Source organism: Tachypleus tridentatus, chromosome 12 (assembly GCF_004210375.1).
Source record: "Tachypleus tridentatus isolate NWPU-2018 chromosome 12, ASM421037v1, whole genome shotgun sequence".
Classification (NCBI taxonomy): Eukaryota; Metazoa; Arthropoda; class Merostomata; order Xiphosura; family Limulidae; genus Tachypleus; species Tachypleus tridentatus.
The window spans coordinates 85,429,426-85,451,372 of NC_134836.1; the positions used below are offsets into that span (position 1 = coordinate 85,429,426).

The 21,947-nt window shown below is 33.6% G+C and overlaps 1 protein-coding gene across 12 annotated transcripts in view; it reads right to left on the bottom strand.

Annotated features, from left to right (window-relative positions):
- The window catches only part of LOC143233873 (5'-AMP-activated protein kinase subunit gamma-1-like), a 171,207-nt gene that overhangs the window by 67,572 nt on the left and 81,688 nt on the right, over nucleotides 1-21,947 (bottom strand). For 10 of the 12 annotated variants that reach the window (XR_013018369.1, XM_076470710.1, XM_076470709.1 and 7 more), the window contains one exon: nucleotides 2,338-2,456. Coding sequence is in view for 11 of the 12 variants with exons in the window: in XM_076470710.1 (XP_076326825.1) it covers nucleotides 2,338-2,456 (119 nt within the window). In the remaining variant the exon portion in view is untranslated. Of the gene's footprint in view, nucleotides 1-2,337; nucleotides 2,457-19,154; nucleotides 19,712-21,163; nucleotides 21,204-21,947 lie in introns of those variants that run through there. The other 2 variants (XM_076470719.1, XM_076470718.1) reach the window with 2 other exon arrangements.

Here is a 21,947-nt window from a genome sequence, read left to right on the forward strand (position 1 = left end):
TCGAAAACCGAATTGTTCGAGAAGGGAGTCGTTCGAGAACCGAGGTGCCACTTTTATTTTATTATCAATATTTCTTGTCACACTTAACTGTCATTATTGGTACGTTTTAACCTTTCCCTTGCTATTAACTGTTATGTTCTTCCACCTACCAAAACTTTCAAATAAGTAAAGTGGTCCCTAATTTAGCAGTGTAAGACAAGAGGGAAGGCAGCTAGTAATCACCACTCACCCTCAACTGTTGGGCTACTTTTTCTTTACTAGCGAATAGTGGAATTGACCGTCACATTATAACGTCTCCACGGCTAAAAGGGTGAGCATGTTCAGAATGACGGGGATTTGAATCCACGACCTTTAAATTACGAGTTGAGCGTTCTAACCACCTGGCCATGCTGGGCCTCCCAACGAAGGAAGACGAGAAAAATAAACTATAACAATAATAATACTAGGTAAAAAGTAAAATAATCAAATAAAGAAACCAACTATGGCGAATATAGTCTACTAATTACAGCGATATACTTTTACATCTTATACAAATATAACAGTCAAATATCCATGTTCTAACTCATGCTTCTTATTTGTTTTGTTTTTATGTTTAATTGTGTAGAGAATGTGTTTTAATGTTACAGAAACTTTTGACTCAGAGTGTACACAACTGAAGAAACAGCTTTGAACATTTGGTTTCAAAGTTGTGAACCCATGCTTTTACACTCGTATAATATACATTTTCTTTTTGCAGTTTATAGATACTATACTTGATGGTGATCAATGGTATTAAAAAGTACGGCCTTATCTGAGATATATAGGGAGCAAGGTGTAAGCTTTGATTCGAGGCTGGGTATACGAGAGATACTGGATAACAATGAGAAATACAGCACCCTATAGTACTAACTATTTGGACTACAGGATTTGACTATTACTTTTATAACGCACAGTGCGGGGATATTTTGCGATACCACATGAATTAGAATACTGTTTGCATGGTCCGACAATCAGAACTTTAACATGTGGCCAACTCGGGTCTGAATCATCTAGAGCTTTGGAATATATGTGACAAAAAGAATTAAGGCTGTTCTGTTTAAAACCTGCAAGTTTATTTTTGTTACAGCTTTTTACTGCAAAAGTTCTTGTTACGCTTATCATATTGATCTGCAGCTTCAAATAGATCAAATTACGACTTATTTATAATTACCAGCAGTTTTAGTTCATGAATCAAACTTATTATTGAACATGTAAGGGTTTATTTACATTGTAGGTATTTAATTTTTATATTTTGTAAAGGCAAGATGAACAAATCGTGACTATACTGTGTAGAAAACCACGAGATATTTTATTAAATCGTGATTCCCTATATTAAAAACTGAGGATTCAATGAATACTTATGAAAAACTTAATGCGAAACTAGCATAATTAGTAATAAAAATAAATAATTATTACGAACAGTTTTAGATACTTTTACTTATGTTAAACTAAGGAACTGAGCTTCCAACGTAGTTATGTCCTTATGTGAACACTTAAATGGAAAAAGAAGTAACATTTATTACAGTCACACTTGGCAACACCATACAGATCACTGAGTTGCGTGTATTCTTTGAAAAGAAGGAAGTGACGCATGAAGAAAAACACAGTCAACTTGCATAGTTTCAGTTGAACCAAAGAACTCGAATTCAAGCGAAACACTGCTTCATATAAAACTCCATATTTTTGTTGACGACTTTCTCCACTACTTTGGATGACTCTTTACGATTTATTTTGAACATTTGCATAAACGTACATAAAGGCTATCTGTGCTAGCTGTCCCCAATTTTGAACTGATAAATTAGATGGAAGGCAGATAGTCGACAGCATCCTCCGTCAACTCTGGGAATACTCTAATCGCAGAGTGGGGTTTGCCTAACTTAAAACTACAGCCTTAAAGTTCGAATCGAGAACCATATGAACCTCACATTCATTGTGTAGCACGCTAATTACACACATACCTGATTCAATAGGAATACCTTGTTTAAAATGATATAAATTGTACTTACTAGTTTGAATAATGTTCGATTACTCCTTGAGAACCATTGTGGACACAACCTAAAAATGGCACCAATAGAACCTTCATTTTTCATGTTACTTGAGCAAACAAGATATCGGTGGAACTATATATATTTTATTTCTAATGAGTACTGTTATAGTTTATAACATGGATAGTAATGAATTATTGTATGAAGCACTGATGATGAATGGATGTGATACTCGTTCAAATGTTCCAGTGTTTTATATTATCAAAAAATTAAGGTTTAAAAATCCATGGCGATCCTTTGCAGTAAACACTTAAACAGATAACCCAGTACGTACCCCTCTGGAGTCACTCCTGTGGATTAAGGCTCTATGATGGTCACATCCTTCAAACGATCGATGACCTATAGATGTTCGTCTCTTTTCCGGATCACCTAACTGTCGCCTTAAGAAGGCACCTAGAATTAATTAATAGAAATAAGGCCTCATAAATAAGTTGCTGTTAACGATCATTTTGTTTATTTAATTAACATACAAAAACAATTTATAAACAGTTTACATCAAAAGGAAGAATATGGTGAATATTTTACACACAATATCTAAACCTTAGATGGAACATTTAATTATGTATAGAAGGAAAAGACAAATAATGAATAAACAAACATATACATGAAAAACAACAACCAAACATATCCAATACCGGGGCACAAATCATAGGGTGTCTAGGTTTTTCAATGTACCGACGGAAATGAGACCCAAATTACGTTGAGGGTTCACCGTTTATCCAGTTTAACCTCAATCTCACCGGACTCGCATGCTTAAAAGAAGAGAAAAAGGAGCAGATGTGAGCTCTCAACCCAACAAAGTTCCACAACTTTACCACTTTTCACGGTCTAGAGTCAGAAGATGGACAACAGTTACTCACACAGAGAAAAATATAGCAAGACAGACAGTAATTAAAATACTATACATCAATGAGGAAGACGACAAAACTATCCTTAAAGTTGGCATTCAAGCCCCAAATACGATACTTGGGCATAAATACCAAGATGTTAAGGCACTCGAATAAGCAAAGATCGGCACTTTACTTTTGTTTTAAAAATTATTTTGGTTTTTGAAATTGAATACCATTGGGAAAAATACATATAAATGTCACAGTAAGGTTATGTATGACTGCAGTTTGATTTTTTTTATTGTTCTCTTTGAAGTTGCCAAAGACTGTTTGTTTCTTTATATTCTCAATTATTTTATTGCTTCGAACAGCAGAGACAGGTAAGAAACAAGTTATCACTACTTACTTCACATGTATGAAACTTGTACATTTTCTTACGTTGCTTATGACGGCATGGATATTGCTGTAATATACAAGTAACATTTTTTCTTATTAAAAAACTTCTCATATTTTTATTTATTGCTTTTGAAGTTCATGTCATGCTGTGTTTAGCCTATAGTGCTTAACTCTTTTTGTAATTCATTGCATGCACACGTTTTACTGTATAAATTGTAAAGTAAAGGAACCCTTACATGACATCATTTTGGTGTCTACTGACTGACAGACAGACAGACAGACAATACATAACCGCATATTGGTGGGAGTAGTTAAAACAGGCGACTCCTCCACGTAGCCGAACACATTTAAGGTACAGTGTTTATCAATGTTAAAATATTTGTGGTAAAGCACGTCATATTCTCTAGACCAATGGTGCACAAACGTTTTGAGTCAGGGGCCACAAACAGACTTCTCGTAACCGTTGGGGGCTACAAAAAAGTGAAGATTAAAATCGTCTCACAGTTGTTTCACACAAGATGAAGATCACATTTAAGAACACACAAATAACGATTACATCAAAGAGTTTGCACATTATTCTAAAAAATGTTAAGATACGTCAACTGTCACAAAGTCAGTGCGATGGATGGTGCTGCATGTCATCTACGAGCTTAGAAATGTCCGGCTTGATATTTGACGTTGAAAGACGCAAGACTGCTTCCAGATGATCATCAGTCAGCTGATTGCAAGTGTTGTTTTTGTTCAGTTTCATATGCGAGAAAGCCTGTTCACAGCAGTACGTGCTGCCAAACATGCTGGTGTGGACAGTGCGTTCTCTTTCAGATTAGCAAATGTATCAGGCAACGTTTTGTAGAAGTCAAGCAAACTGTTTTCTCGGTAAATAGCAAGCAGTTCATCAGATGCCTGGAGATCAGTAAGTTCGAGCTGATATTCTGCTGACAAATCATCCACTGACACACTGAACGGATCAGCAAAACGTTTAATCAACAATCTGCACTGGTCAAAGTCATGAAACTGTGAGTTGAAGGATTGAATCAAAGTATCTAGCTTCCCAACATAAACTTGTGTGTCAATGTCCTGATTCTTCTGTAGCTGTGACTGAAAAGTGGGAAAGTGCACGAAGTCGCCTGATGCTGTTTGCTGCTGGAACAACTGCAACTTTGTCCTGAAAGCTGAGACGTGATTTGCAAGCTGACAGACAAGCTGATTTTTGCCTTGCAACTTCAAATTCAGATCATTCAAGTGTTGTGTCATGTCGACCAGAAAGGTCAAATCAGCTTGCCATGCTGGATCAGTCATGGAACTCACTTCTGTGTCTTTTGTTCTTGATTCTAAGGAATTTTATCACCTCATCAATCAACTCCCAGAATATTCTAAGCATCTTCCCTCGACTCAGCCAGCGTACTTCACAGTGATACACAAGGTCACCATAGTCTGAATCAATTTCTTGAAGAAGACTTCGAAAATGACGGTGATTGAGCCCTCGTGATTTGATGAAATTAATGGTTTTCGTCACTAATGTCATCAGTGCCTGAAAACCAAGTTCTTTACTGCACAGGTTCTGTTGGTGAATAATACAGTGCAACTTCACCAACTGTCTGTTCTGCTTTCCTCGATGTTTCATCAACAGTGCTACCAGACCGCTACTTTCTCCGGTCATGACTGGTACTCCATCAGTTGTCACACTTACCAGTTTCGTGAAATACAATGAAACACTACTACACAGTCGTACTGTCTCCTCGAATAGAGCAGACCCAGTTGTCTGACCCTTCATGGAACCCATGCCGATTAGTTCCTCTGTGATATCAAACGATGACGACACACCACGAACAAAAACTTGTAGCTGTGCTGTTGAATTGATGTCAGTCGACTCCTATGCTGTCAAAGAGAAGTAGACAAAGTTGGCTACTTTATTTGTAAGCTGCCTTGTCACGTCTGCTGAGAGGTGTGAAATTCTTCATTGAACTGTCACAGCCACCGTCTGTAGCTTGCAAACTGCTTCCGGACACAACTTTTCCGATGCAGTAATCATACATTGCTTGACAAAATCACCATCAGTGAACGGTCAACCAGATTTCACTATCATCAACGAAATATCGTAACTGACCTCACATACTGCACCTAAATCTGCTGACTCCTTTGAGAAAACGTTCTGCTGGTGATCCAGCGACTGGCGCAGAGATTCAATTCGAGCTGTTCGTTCATCACCGACGACGTTGTAGAAATCTTTATGCTTCGACTCATAATGACGCTTTATATTGGATACCTTCGCCACTGCTACTGTCGAATGACACAGCAGACAAATCACGTTCTTCTGTTGTTGAACAAAACAGTATTGCGCAGTCCAATCGTCATGAAACTGCCGGTTTTTGTCGTCAACTTTTCTTTTACGATTAACTGCCATTTTTTTTAACGAAATAATATCAAAATAGGGCTCGTAAGTAAATCTCGAAGAATAATTGGAACGCGTGAGATTTCGTAATTACGGAAATATTACGTCATTGCGCCAATGATTAAATATCTATACATTAACGAGATTTGCTTATTAAATTTTCTTTTTGCTCGACACAAATATGGAACCATCCAGTATCTAATCTAATGCCTCTTCTTCTATAGCGCTTAATCTTCGCGCAGGCGCCAACTCTAACCCCGCGAACTCTATGTTTGACTTTCCCGTTGGACATCGTGGGCCACTCGGCGACTCGTCGCGGGCCGGACTTTGTGCACCATTGCTTTAGACATTAAAAATTAGGTTTAGCTTAACCAACCAAAGAACGCAATTTATACGGCAATGAAATTTGATCTTAAAGCTAAAAAACAATAGCTATATATTTCAAGCATGTGTTATAGTACCACAGAATGTTATTCGACGAAAGTTGTATAGTTAAAGGATAATTATGTTTGTCTTAAACTTTTGCGTTAATGTCAAAATTAAATTTAAATGAATCAGAATATATATTAACTAATTTTCTAAACAAATCAAATGTATATTTCGTATCCGATTGTTATATCAGAATACAAATTACAGCTATTTTTTAACGTTGTGCATAAACATAACTCTTAAAATTATCACAAGACAGTCGCCATATAATAAGGCTTACACACTTCATTCCGTTGTATCTTTGCTATTTAGTAATTTAATAAGGCTTACACAACTCATTCTGCTGCATCTTTATTATTCAGTAACTCAACAAGGCTTACACAACTCATTCCACTGTATCTTTATTATTCAGTAATTGTTTGTGGAATACAAGAAGAGCATACATGTTTCACAAACTGCTGCTGGTGATCCCCACCATACTAGTAATTCTCAAAGGTTAGATAACACTATGTTAAACCAGTTGTTATTTTAATGGTAAATCTGAGACTGAAAAACATTTACATAAACAACGAAATAAATACAAATTAGATGACCAATTTTTATAACTAACTATACGTTTGACTCGCAGATTAACGACTTTGATACTGATAAATGTTCAATCAATCATGTTTTCTAATTCAGACCTAAAAACACCAATTGCAGTAACGCAGTCAGACGATTATCAAATCAGTTATCTTGGAGATTCGAAAAATAAGCATCTTATGGTGAAATTATATGTAGAAATCAGAGTTTTGCAAGTCCTACGAAAACGAACCCGAGAGAGACAGAACAGCTTGAAACTCTAGGATACCAAACTGTTTTGATTTGGAACGCAAACGTATTAAAAATATAACAATTTACAGTATTTAGTCAAAGGTTACATATATGATGATTTCTATGGAGCGAGAGTCAACAGTACGATATAAAGGATGAAGAATGCGATAAATAAATCGACTCTACATCAAATTATCCTTTAGCCAACAAGTACTGCAAGTACCCCGTTGGATATAAAATCTGTCTACAACCTGTACACCTTAGCGCTAAATTGAAGAAGTGTTTAATAAAATCTGTGACAGAAGTTAAGTTCTTTAATGTTATCAGACATAATAATCGTAAACAATAAATACATTTTATAATCTTTTACGTTTTCAGAGGCTACAGTTTTTTGTTTTTTTAAAATTAAACACAAAAGTTCCGGATAATCTGGACATTCCAACATGCCAGTCTTACTAAACGTTTAAACAATTGTAACACTTAAAACATTACTAACTGATGAACCCATTTAAAACACATGAATGGCACAAGAAGGGTGGGAGAGATCGAACGCTGACCCAGTTATGCTCCTCCTTGGCAGAGTAGAGTAGTGGTAAGGGTAGATGCCAGGTTTGGTGGCAATTGTTCCAGAGACTCACCAGTTTCAAGCGGCCACACACACACATGTCAGCTAATGGTTTTAAAATATTATCGATAACTCATTTTAGTGAAATTTCATTAAATATATTGTCAACCGGTTTTTAATTTGTATGATGCTCAATAATTTAAACTTGATAAAAATATACTTTATTAAATTGAATGTAACTATAAACCAAGCATACAGTTCTAAAAACAGCTATGTCAGCATTTACTCTGACAATGTTACACTTAATAAATTATCTAGTTCATATGTCGTCAAATATACATTTTTTGTGAACAAACAACGATTTTTTCGTGGAATAAGATCAAAACTCCCATCTTATAATTTTGCTTAAATTTTCGTTTCAAAATGGAAAATACAAAACTTAATAGCGCCTGTAGAAAACTTTTCTTTGTGTAACTCCAATGTAGTCCCATAGAAACAACTTACCTGTTAATCACACACACACACACACATGCGTTTCTTTTATATTCTTGTATGTCAAATTATAACTGAATAGCTTGGAAGTTTATTCAAGTGAGATAAACTTGCAGATTTTAAATGATGTATGTTAAAAAAGCCTTTTATGTCAATCTGTAGTTCAACACAGGTCACTTCCAACAGCAAACAATTAACTGAAGCAGATGTTTTACAATTCTAAACGAATACTATTCCGACTTAAGAGTATTACATATCCAGTACGTTAGATTATTATTTTTAATGCAAACCTTAATTTCATATTGCTAGCACCACTTAAGGAATGTTAGAAATAATCACAGTGCAGATTGTTTTGAATTTTGATTCCAAATTGTGATTTATATGAAAGTTAAATAGTGCAAACTAGATTTTAATTATCTAAAGAAAACACTGAATAGTGTAGTGTAGTTTAATGTAATGCGTTACATTATTTTCACCAGATAATGGATCAAGGGCAAGATTTCTCAAAATGCAGGTTCTATACAGAGTAATCAATCTCCTCATTTATTTCACATCGTATATTTAGTTTTAAAGCTAAAAAATATAAAATGGACCGGACATCGCTAGCGGATCGAAAAATCAGAAGTTTAAGTCTTTAATTTACTGATAGCAGCACGTTTCACACTTACAGCTATGGATTTGTAAAAACCGATGGTCATCTTCCAATCTTCAGTTATGAGTAGTTGTATGTTGTTTAGTAGTTCTGAACTGTTATTTCCGTCGGGTCAGCAGCTATATAATATAAGACAAGTATACTATGCTTGAACCTTGAGGTCGGTGACCTAGCCGTTTAGCCCATATTTTCTATGAGATGCCTTTTAGATTTGTAATAACTGCTTCTGTAAATTGTATTGTTGTTTGTATATCAAAATATATTCGTGTTAATAAAGAAAACTGTGAGTATCAATCTTGTTGGCAAATATCACAAATTTGTTATATTTAACTTCTAAATTCAAACTAAAGCTTCCGACTGTTTGAAATCATTGTTCTTAGTGTACGGAACACAATAAATGGAAAACTAATCTGAGATAATTTATAATACGTAACTGATTGAAAAGATAAAAAGTACATAATATCATAAAACATTTATGTGATAAAAGCATATAATTATTTCAAGACAATGTCATAAATATCGATATCCTGGATCAAAATCAAACTTGATCTTGGTAGTCTTTATGTAAACAAATACTCCAGGAATTTGATAACTTAAATATACATAGTACGAAACCAAACTACCTCAACACATGGACTGCTGTGTGTGTATTACGTTCAATTTGATGTTTGTACACAAAGAAACGTTTTAATTAAACTCCATAACAACCGATTTGATTCTAACGTTCGCTGTTTTTGAAGTTCACTCATCACGTCGTAATGAGCAATTTTATTATTATTATTTCAACATTGAACAAAAATAAAGTAAATTTCACTCATTTTACAACCAAAATCCCAGCAGTAATTAGAGGGATTAACTGAGATATTGGTAGTAATTTTGTTTATTTTTTTTGTATGACTTGTTATTATTATGGGCTCTGTAACAAATACCGTCATGGATCCTCATGCAATTTGGTGCATAAACAGTTTCAAAAACTAGGTTTAAAAGATAACGGATTAAGAGTTTACCGTCCCACCGCAAAAGGATATTTTATTTTTTAGCATCCTACAACTGAGAGTGTTCGATTCTCCTCGGTATGCCTTCGGTATAAGAAAACACACCTATAACTTTGCAAGCGTGATGTCTTAAATTAATAAAAACAATCAGGTATTCTTTTAATGTTCTCTTAACTAATTTTGGCGTGTGTATAGCAAAGGCATATTTTAGTAAAATTTACCTTTATAGATTTTTCTAAGCTTATAGAAAACTTAGTTTTTGTTCATCTCTCTGGGTTTCCCTACTGGCTGAACATAATATCCTAACTCATATAGCAGTAGCCCAGTTTCGCTCTCAGTTGTTTTGATTTAAATTAATAGTAAATTTATATACGGGTCATCCAATAACAATTCACCAGAAAAACAAACAAACAGACTTTTCCCAGTTCATATTTAGATTTTCTTGAAAAAATTCAAACAAACAAAAACTTCATTTTGATTTATTCAACAATGAAAACCCTAAAACTGTACTACATGAATGAATAAATCAAAATGAAGTTTTTGTTTGAATTTTTTCAAGAAAATTTATGACATGAACTGAAGTCCTTGGTGAGTTAGCATAGAATGACTCATATTCATTTAAGAAACACTTATTTTGGTTAAAAATGTTGACCTTCTGCTTTGACGATTATTGCCATAAACCACAAGTTCGTCCGTAGTTTTGGTTTTCTTTGCTGTTCCATTTTACATAGTAGCTAGTTTGTTTATTTCTGTATTAAACAGAAGCTAATTTGTCTTTTATACGAACAGTAGACAATTTATGAGCTATAACAGTACACATTTACTCCATTGCTATATACAAACATATACTTTACTTGGTACTTAAAATATCAAATTAACTATTTTAATGAAGTTGAAGTGCTTGTGAATTATTAATCACGAACCTCAGTGGACTGTATAGAGCTTGAAACACGAACTGATAAGCAGAACAACAGCTGGTTACAAAGATGAACACTACAGAATCATACAGATGTACGTTGGTCTACTATAAAGCTCCAATTACGCACCAGTGCTCTGAAATCAAAAGCTCTGTTTCGAGATTATCACTGATTACGTGAGCTTTTTATGCTTACATTCGACCCTGAAAAAAAGTACGATAATTACGGAAGTGACATTGAGTGGTATGAATTATTTAGTTTATTACATTTGAGCGAACACACTCGTTAAAAAACAAACTAGACTACAATTAATGTAATTTGTATAGGTAGTACATATACTAGTTGTTTAAAAATAAGAAGAAAACTGATATGAATGAAAACTTATCAGAATATCTTAAGGGGCAGAAGGAAATGTTTAAAAATATACAAGTAAATGTATCTGTGGTTCTCACGTGATGTTCTAACCTAATACGAACCCGTAAGTTTCAATACGTACGCAGTGCTTATCTTTCTTCACATAGAAATGTTATGAAAACAGAAACTGAATAAGGTGCTAAATATGTATGAATTCTGAAAATAAGAACATTAACGGGTATTTTTGGGTATAACGATGACTAATACTGCGTTAAAGCAACAGCTACACTGAATTAAACTTTTTAGTAAAGGCTCACAAAAATATTTATTCGACTATCCAATAAATACTAGACTATAGACTAGTTTATGTTAACTTCAGTAAAAAAATAACAATAAAATTTGCCGATAAACTGAGCACAGCAGATCTTTTTATGCACATCACGTAAAATAAATACAGCGATTTTCTTAAACGTACTAAGTAAACTTGAAATGTGATTGCTACTTTGACAACGCGTTACCGATTTACAAAGGTTAATATGTTACCATCCATGTTGGTTAATGACCTACAGGACCTCAAAGATTCGATCCAATACATTATGTACCTGATGGCTTGTTACCAGATTTGACTAAAAACTAACAAATAATTTTGCGTCTCCATTAGCACAAATTAAAGCTTTAATAAAAATGGATGAAAAGTTTCAAATGCAGAAGTTCTTCAAAACGTTACACAAAAATCACACCATATCGTGACAGTTTGGACCGCCACTGATAATTCCTGTCATGTGGCTACTGAAATAAAAGTTTAAAACGTAAAAATAAATGTTAGATTTCAGGTCCAGAGGTATTATATCTCTGTGCTTTTATTATTAACATCAGTGGCACGGCTTAGCCTTCCATGTTGTTTCTCTTAATGTAATCACAATACATTTACAGCAAAAAGAATCAATGCCAAATTATTAACGATTCCAACGTATAGTAAATAAGTTCTCCCATTAAGATTATCTAGTGTCTCGTTTGAATTAAAAAAAAAAGAAATTAAAGTGTTCATACAGTTTCAGTAAAGTTGGGCTCTCCTTTTAAAGAATGGTTGTTCTTCTCTTCGCAGACTTCTTTCCGACAGTTGTTCTGCAAGTTGTACGTTTCCGTCAATATTTCCGATAGCTCCTATACGATGTTATGAGCAAATGCTCAAGCAGATTGGATTTTTTTATATATGTAGCAACGGTTGTTGTGGATAGAGAAAGCACTATGTAGAGGAGCGAACAACGTTTCAACCTTCTTCGGTCATCGTCAGGTTCACAAAAAAAGAAAGGGTTACTGACCACACGTTTGAAGGCGGTTGTGTAATTGAGTATAGAAATGTAGAGGGCGTGCTTAGATGTTGGATACATTTATCAATATAGGAATAAAGGTGTTCTTTTGTATTGGTTTATTTTGGGCTTGAGTTGTTGTATAAGTAAGGCTTCTTTAATATTGCGTTTGTTTATGTTTGTTTCTTTATTTAGTATTTGGGTGTTTTCTATGATTATGTTTATTTGATTTGCAGTGTTCGAAAACGTGTACAGGTGACTTTTTATGTTCTTTGAATCTGGTTTCCATTTTTCTACTTGTTTCTCCAATATAGAAGTCGTGGCAGTTATCACATTGTATTTTATAAATAATGTTGGTGTGGTGTTTGTCAGTGTAGTTTGGTGCCTGATTTTTAATAAATTTGGTATTAACTGGATGGTCATATTTTGTTATTAGTTTTTGCCAAATGTTAGTTATTTTTCTGCTGATGTCGGGAATATAGGGTGTGCAGCAGTATATGGTTTCGTGATTTTTTACTTCATGGGATATATTTACTTTTGTTAGTTGATTTTACTTTTTGTCTAGGTGTGTGCATATAATGTTTTCTACGGTTTGTGGAGAAAACTTATTGATGTTGATGAAGTATTGTTTTATTTTGTCTAATACGTCGTTAATTTTATCTAGTGAGCATATGTTTATAGCTGTGTTTATTTGGTTTCTTAGTATATTGAGTTTTTGTTTTGTTTCATGTGCTGAGTCCCAAGGAATGCGTAGTCCAGTAGGGGTGATTTTTTTCGGTGAATTTCTGTTTTAAATTGTGTGTCGGTTCTTGTAATTTTGAGGTTAAGAAATGATATTCGATTGCTTTCTTTCTGTTCACATGTGAAGTTAATGTTGGGATGTATAGAGTTAATGTGATTGAAAAAATTAAGTGTGTGTTCTGTAGATGTGAATCCCGCAATCATGTCGTCTACATATCTGTACCAGTATAGTGGTGGATGTAATGCTGTGTTAATTGCTTGTGTTTCAACTTGTGTCATAAGAATATTGACTAAAACTGGTGATACTGGGTTGCCCATGCTTAGGCCATTTGTATGTATATAGTTGTGGTTGTTGAACATGAAGTTTGTTTTTATCGTGGTGAATTCTATGAGGGTTGCTAATTGGTTACTGGGAATGTCTATTGATGGGTTAATGTCTCGGATATAGAGTTCTAAGGCTATCTTGCAGGCTTCAGCGGTTGGGACTTCTGTAAAGAGGGATATAACATCGAAACTTACCATTAAGGCTTTATGATTGAGTTGATTTAGATTAGACTTGAAATTAAAAGAGTCTTTAATGAATGAGCTGGCTGATGTTACATATTTGGAGGATGCCCATGCTATGTATTTACCAAAATTGTAATTTAATGATTCATATGTGGACATTATTGTTCGTCGTGGACAATCTGGTTTATGAGGTTTGGGGATGCCTAATATTTGTGGTGTGCGTGCGTCGGTCTAGCGTAGTTAGGAATAAAGTGCTTGTGAAATTGTGTTGGCTTTCTCAACCCATACCAGCCGTTTTTACATATGTAATTTTCTCTACAAGTGGGTATTCTCGTCATCACGGATTTTTTATGTTATAATTAAAGATTATCATGAGTTATTTTATTTTCTTCAAGAAAATAAATGTCAGCCATGCTTTTGTGTTGCCATCGCTTAGAAATACAAACTTTGGTCTCTTCTAAAAGTCTTAACATAAATATCTAATATGACCATTACTGATGAGACTAAAACCCACGAAGATTCAAACAAGGGCGTTTGTTACCTATAAAGTAATGACAACAATGTTAAAATGTGAATTTGTACTGACTTAGTATGTTGAAACTCAAATAGTATGCGTCTATAAGTGAGCATCATTATTTCAGATGAAAAAAACTAGTTTGTTCTTGCATCAACGTGCGCAAGATAAAAAAAGCTGCCAGTGAAAATATAATTACGAAAATACTTAAGATAGCTGAATAAGTATTGCAAGAGTACATAGAAAAACCTTAACAATATATTTAAAACGAAAAGTTAAAACAAAACTAGGCCAAAGCAAGAACGCAATAATAAGGATAAAAATAGATAATACCATAGTAAAAAGGGTACTGTCTATACTATCAGTGATGACGAGAAAACCCACTTGTAGAGAAAAATATATATGTAAAAACGGTTGGTTTGGGTTGAGAAATTTTTTTTATGAACAACGAAACGTTGTTCGCTCCTCTACATAAAAAAGTTGTTTATACTATGTTAAATCAGTATAATTACTGACACAAATGGGGTCAGGATAACAAAGCTTCTTAGGATAATGGGATTATCTTATCCTGTAAGTTAATACTTATTAGAAAAAAAAGCCATAGTGTGTAAAATCTATTTTGTAGGAATATTTTGATCCAATAATGCTACGTTTAGGCCTTACTGGTAATCAAAAGTCCAACTATGATGTACGTAAAACTAAGTAGAATCATAGCACAGCATAACGTTTTTGGACAACATGGACTTATTGGTCCATTTTGGCTGTCCATTCCTCTAAACTAAATTAAAAATATTAATAAATAAACTTAGAAAACATTTTAAAGCAAGCCATTATTTACATACAGGGGTGAACAAAAAGTGTCTCCCTTTGAAAATATTGTTATAGTTTTTATCAGATAACAAAAATATGTAAGACTGTATGTGTTTTTAGAACACACTCGGCGAGATCTATTTAAATATGATCAGAAATCCTAATTTTAATACTGGCTTTTGTGAATACCTGAACTTTTCATGATTTTAAGTTACATTTTATCATAAACAATTGTTGTATACCTGCTGTAGTTTATTAGAACTTCTTATTCCAATTAGCCTACAAACTGATCAAACAACAATCAACCACAGAGATTATGAAGTTCTGGAAGAAATAATAGTTATGAAAAAACTATCTTTTACAATGCCTATTTTTCATGAATGGTCGGTAGAGACTAACTGCAAGGTACCAAACGTAAAACTGATAAGTAGCAAACCAACTTTTACATAGTGAAGTTATCACTTCAATCACTCTTAACATTGAAGTTCATAGAATGTTTAATTCGCTTAAACTAAAATAAAAGTTTCAGTTGACCAACATATAGAAACAAACTGTTTTAAAACCAAGAAAGCAAAAAACTTGAATGCCAAAACTTAAGTTTAACTCGATCAATATCTCAATATAAACAAGACCGTATTATTAATATTTTATAAAAATATGTTAATTAAATTCAATTTTTGAGGCAGTTTATTTTGGTTGGCTGGTTTGATGTTTTATGGCGCAAAGCAACTAGGCTATCTGCGCCAGTTTGTTTTGTAAGATTATTTTATCAAATTCAAGTGCTGGAATTTGCTTCAAATTTCGTAAGCAATCAGAAGAGAATTTGTTGTTGTTTGTAGTTACACAATGGACTATCTGTGGTCTGCCCATCACGGGTACTGAAAAACCAATTTTTGGCACTGTAAACCCGCACATACACAACTGTGCCCCTAGAAAACAAAATTTCTATTAAACACTATTACAGTTTGTTTATTAATAGTGTTTATGGAACTGGTCAAAACTCGAATTTTCACAAGATTTGTAATTTAAATACTGTATAACTAATAATATTCAAGATACTGGTACTAAGGAAAAAATTTTCCTACCATATTTAGTAGCGCTGCAACATTTATTGCAAAAGCTTTACTTATTTAGTTCTTACTTCATTAATAATAACTTACACAAAATATTTTGACAAACAAGTAAAACAAATTATAGTACGAAGTATCAAGTGAATGATTTTAAGTGTGCTTTACATATTTTCAGTAATTTTATGGCACGCTTCATTTATCTTTGTTTTTACACGTGTGTTGCATGAGTTATCTTAAGCATGTTAACATTATAGTATCGTTCAATGAAATCATAACTTCAGAACTAACAAGTTTATTTATTTAGTGTGAGTCTATAACATACATGTAACATTTTCAAATCCACAAAATTGCAGTTACGTGTCATAGTTTTCAATGTAATTTAGAATGTGGAATCGTTCTCTCCACGATCAGGCTTCCTGTTGTCAGTAAAATTACGTTAACATAAAAGTTACGCCACAATGTTGCTCTGTATTCAGATCAACCTATGTGAATATAAATACAAGGATCCGAGGTTTGCACCCATTACCACAAAAAACGACAACAATCATTCCCATACTTAGGGGATGCTTTGGTTTTGAACCTCATTAAGAACAAAACTAGTGAACTTCTAACTCTTCAATAGTTTGGAATAGAATGTGTGTTTGTGTATGCACAACATGTGTGTTTATTACAAAACGTGATCAATTTCAGGCTCATGTCCAAATAATATATCTTTTTGCTTATATTTGTAATAACTGGAGATGCCTTACCAAAGTCACTTGCCATACTCACTTCCAACTTTTAAGTAGTGCTGACAATGTGAAAGCCTCAAGAGAATCAAGCCAAGTGTGTTTATCATTCTTACTGAAACAAAAAAAATTGTGGATGTGCCAGATTTAATCAATGTTTAGTTTGTTTGTTTGTTTTTTTTATAAATCTTGGCCATAAACATAATTAGGATAAGTGATGAGTCTTATGCGACTTTTCTGTGACCGAATTGCTATGGTAAAAATGCATAAAATTGTTAATTTTTTGTTTAGTACAAATTACACAAATGGCTAGCTGTGTGTTGAATATAAAAGACTGTTTAGTGTAACAGTTACTGGTTAGTTTATTTAGTTGATTATTATTTAAAGATTATTTAGTCATGATAAGAGGAGTATTAAAAAAAATATTTTATAAGCGATATATATGGTGAATTTCGTTACGTAACTCGGTAAGAGTTGTGCGTTGTGTAGTTCAATTATTGGCATCAACTATTGAAACCTGCACGTTTTTATCGTTGTGAGTACTGTTACATCATGGTCTCTTAATTTGTAGAAAGTTCTAGGCCTCAGTTAGAAAATATATAAATATAGGTGACTAAGTGGGTGAATGTTAAGTTTAGCCAGGAACAGTTAGTTGGTGAAAAAAACACGTGAAGTTAGCCGTTATGCGAATGATTAATTCGCTATAGTGTTTCACAGCTGTATTGTAACAGATATAGGAAAAATAATTTGTGTGGTCAACTGAATTTTAGAACTGAGCCAGCCCGTATGGAATTTTGACGAAATAATGAAAATTAAAGCTCTGATCCAACAACTGTGGTAACCAACAATATGAAATCAGAAAAAGTTAGTGAAATGAAGTTACACTGTGCGATTGTTAATTTAGCTGTAACGGACGATATTTTGAAGTGAGTTTCACAGTTTAACAGAGGTAAGAAGAATAATTTGTCTTGTGAAAGGGTATTCTAAAGTAACCGAGTCCGCTTGTGTGGACTTTTGACAAGAAAATTATTTACAACTGTGATATCCTATCATGTAAATAATTCTTGTACATATGTTTTATTTGTTTTGAATGTATTATTTTAAAACAAGTGGATTGTGTGCTGTCGGTTTATTGTACAAATGTATCAACAACAATTCACAGACACTTACTGTAAAAAATCCAACCTTGTATACATAAAAACCCTGACACTGTAATGTACTCACTGCAAGGATCGAATCTTGAATATAAAAGCTATAAACTCTCAAGCTTAAGGCTGAACTACTGGAGACACAAAGACAAACCAAAAGATATTAAACAATAAACTTTTGGTTTTCATCTTTAAAGTAAATCCAGTGATGCCATTTAAATAACTTACTTCAGATTTGTTCTTTGTGGAAAGTATCATGTGTGTATATCAAAAAATAATTAATACGTGTCGAGTATTTTGTTCTGAATATTCAGTAAAAACTCCAAAAAACTTCTAAACAATGCAAAATTGAATTTTATCAAATCATTCAGGAGACATCATAATCCTTGAAATTAACAAAATCAACTACCTTGTGATAAATATTTTCCCTTTTCTTTCACTTACACACGAAAGCGCATAAATCAACCGTGAAATATTTTGTCGTCTGAAATAAACATGTATTGTGTTATTTTAATATGGATTGCATAGCATGATTTTATGAAAATTACACTAAACACAACTTCAGACAACTTACACTAAATAAGTAAAAAACAGTCACGTCTTTTAACACCTACAGGTAGTCCGAGCAATCTTTCAAATAATCAATTAAATTAATGTCTACGACTCTTCCCTAAATCATCAGGTGCTGTTGGATACACATCAGTCCCTTCAATACAATGGATACTTATAAAGTACACAGAATCCAAACACTTTTGGATACAGTTTTATCGTGAGTTTACGTTTTAACATCTACAACTAAACATCTTACAAGATTAAAACTCTTTCTCAGTCATACTTTAACATTTTAACTGCAGTAACTAAACACTTATGCGTTCTGCAACTTTACTGTGAAAGTGAAAGACTTCGAGAAAAAGCGTTGCTGAAATACCAAGGCATATTGCACCGAACTATATTTAGCACAAAAGCTATGAGGAGCAGAAAAGATACATTGAAATGTACATTACGTTTTGCAGATCGCCAAGAAATGATAAATAGAAAGCAATAAGCTCAAACAAGTATTTATAGTATAAATACAGGAGTATCCATAAAAGACAAGCATGTCGGATGTATTATACATCACAAGTTTATTAAATTAGACAGAGTTAGAATTCTTAACGGAATTGTATAACATACGTAAGAGTCATTTTGTCTAGCACGTGAATTTAATAAATAAGCATATAAAAGGGCACGTTTAACATACACGATATCGTAAAAAGCCATTAACCAGTAAGGTAAACAATGTACAACTTTGGATAAAAAAATTATTAAATGTTATGAGATTTAAAAGCTGCACCACGTCACATACTAATCCTTCAGTTTAATGGTCGCTTCCTAGTGAAAACCTCTGTTGTAAATATCTCATTAAAAATTGTTAACTGTAGTGAAACTTACCATGGCTACTCGAGTCTAAAGCGGTTGTGTGACGTCTTTTGGGAGAGAGTTTGAGCCCTTTATGATGAGATTTTCCAGGTGATCTTGGGGGTCGAAGGTCATGGGAACTATCTTCCAATGATAAATACCAGTGAGGGTGACCAAGCGGATTCATCGTAAATTTTTAAAATGAAAAGCAAGTTGTACACGAAATAAATAGCGAGTTTTAAAATGAACTTGATGCCACTCTCTGTTCACCACGTTTTTCTTATTTGCAGTAATTATGATTCAGTCGTAAAGGTCTCGGCGACTTTCAAGAAAAAGAGGAAGCATGTAGCTGTACACCGAGATAGCTTTATTCACCCAACTAAAGCATTTAACACAACTGAAAGAAATCAGCGTCTCCAACCTTAAGACTGTCTGTAAATAAGATATTCCAGGTCACGTGCACCAGTCCTTTTCAATATCGTTATAATATCGCAAAATGTAAAATTATGGTTACGAAGTTTCAACGTTCAAGACTCATATACAATATCCTTCGGTGTAGCTCGCTCGTGTAAGAACATCCTCAGTATTTCTTGTCCTTTATTTCAGTTGAAGTGTAAAGCTGGCACAAGTTCAACAGCAAACGTCCTTGCAACATCATACCTCGACGGGGAGGGATTTAGAAATAAACTGTTTCTCTGAATAACTGTTGTTATAGATAGAGGGGATCGAATACACACAGACACACACACACACACTCAATTTGTTTACGTATTATGATTTATATTTCAAATTTAGCGAAATTGGATACATTGGAGAAACAACGTCAGTATAAATTATATGATAAACCTGTCATTGCTTAATTTGCTAATTCATATAAAATATGATGTTTACTTCCAAACAGCTTGACTTCCAGTACAATTAAAACTATCTACTCAAACCAGCAACTGACGCGTGTTTAGGTTTATTTATTCATAAATATCCCTTAAACCTGAGATGTCGTTTTCCGATGTATTTTTAGCTACAAGACATATTTTAGTACACCCTCTAGAGCGGAACGTTTCTCTACCTTATGTTGATGATCAAGTAAGACAAAAAAGGAGCTAAATAAAACTTAATACCAAAAGTAGGAAACAAATAACATATTGGACGACTGTAAGAGTTATCAAATAACATATTGGACGACTGTAAGAGTTATCAAATAACATATTGGACGACTGTAAGAGTTATCAAGTCAGAGAAAATCATGATTGAAAGAGTTTGTTTCTAGTGTAAGGTTGCACAATGAGCATCTTTAACGGTCTCACCGTTTCAAAACTCAAACCACAGTAAAACATATGTTAAGACCTGTGGCCGGCACTAAGAGACTATCAGTATTTTGTAATTTAAACGAGTAAACCAAGTTCTTCAACAAAACGGACTCTATAGTAAACCTCAACTTTTCTTCTGGACTATCTTAATTTACATTGTCTGTGTGGTTCATCCGCATTCTAATAGCTCTCCGCTCTTCTTCCTTTCTTATGTAGCAAAATTTTCGTTTATTTTCACAAGACAATTTAAAATATTATCATGAATACGCTTAAAACTAATGACGATCATCTCCATGCCCCTCAACGCACTGTTATGCAAATCGGGAATTTAATTATCAGTCATGATATCATAATATTGATTGTTCTGTGTACAGAATATTACACTCTTAAGGAATAGAACACAGGATTTTAGCGTTTTAAATCCAAAAACTTAGCGTTAACTCACTAATGAGCTGTTTATACAGACGGTAAAGAATGGTGATCGAAAAATAGTTTTGTACTTATAATTAAAACGCACAAGAATTTTTTATCTTATTGTTTTCCCGCTCATAAGGACAAGTCACCATGGTAGTTACATTGTATGTTCCTTAAATATACTTCAGTTGCTGTGGGAGTAACTGTACGACAGCACATAGAAGACTAATCGACGTAGTTACTATTCTAGTGTGTGTGTTTATTCCTATATTTAACAAAATTTAATCATTTGTAAAAAATGAATAATATCAAAACTATTACCTGAAGTCTCCATTTCAAAGAACAGCTCCACAGGAAGAGACTAAAATTACATTTACAAATGTACACAAATTACACACTGAATCCAAAACCTACAGTGCGGTAGAATAATAATCTAGAGAAAACAAAAGGAAGTGGGCGTCAATATACTTACCAACTGACCAAACTTCCCTCAAAACACACAAACACCTCGACCTAAACTGGGGTAGGAGAGGGGAAATCTTTACTTCAAACTCAAAAAACGATTTCTTCAAAATGGTTGCTGTACTCCAGTTTATAAACCACTGTAAACAGGAATAATCTCGAAAGTTCTAAGAAAGCGCAACCAGTTTCTAAGTTAATTCCGCGGAAAATGTCATGATTGAAAACCAAACTTTTGGATTAATAAAATTATTCAGGTTCATTCTAATTAAAGAAAGATGCATAATTCAATGCAGTTAAAATAAATTTTGACATCAAAAGATAACAAAAATAACACTATTGATCCTTTAGTATTGTTATAAAATCACAATCATTGAATTTAAAAAAACATTGAAAATATCAGTTTCGAATACTTGTATAAAGTTTTACAAAGGCTACTTGTATTACAAATTCAAAATCGTAGACGGCTAAACTATATAGAAGGCAGCTGATCAGCAGTTCATTGCCACCTCTTCGGTTATGCAAATCGAATAGTAAAATCGATCGCCACTGTTATAATACACCTACGGTGCCCCAAAATAACAGGGTGCTAATCATGGATCCTTGAATTTATGTTTAGTTACGTTAATCACTGTGCTAGACTTAG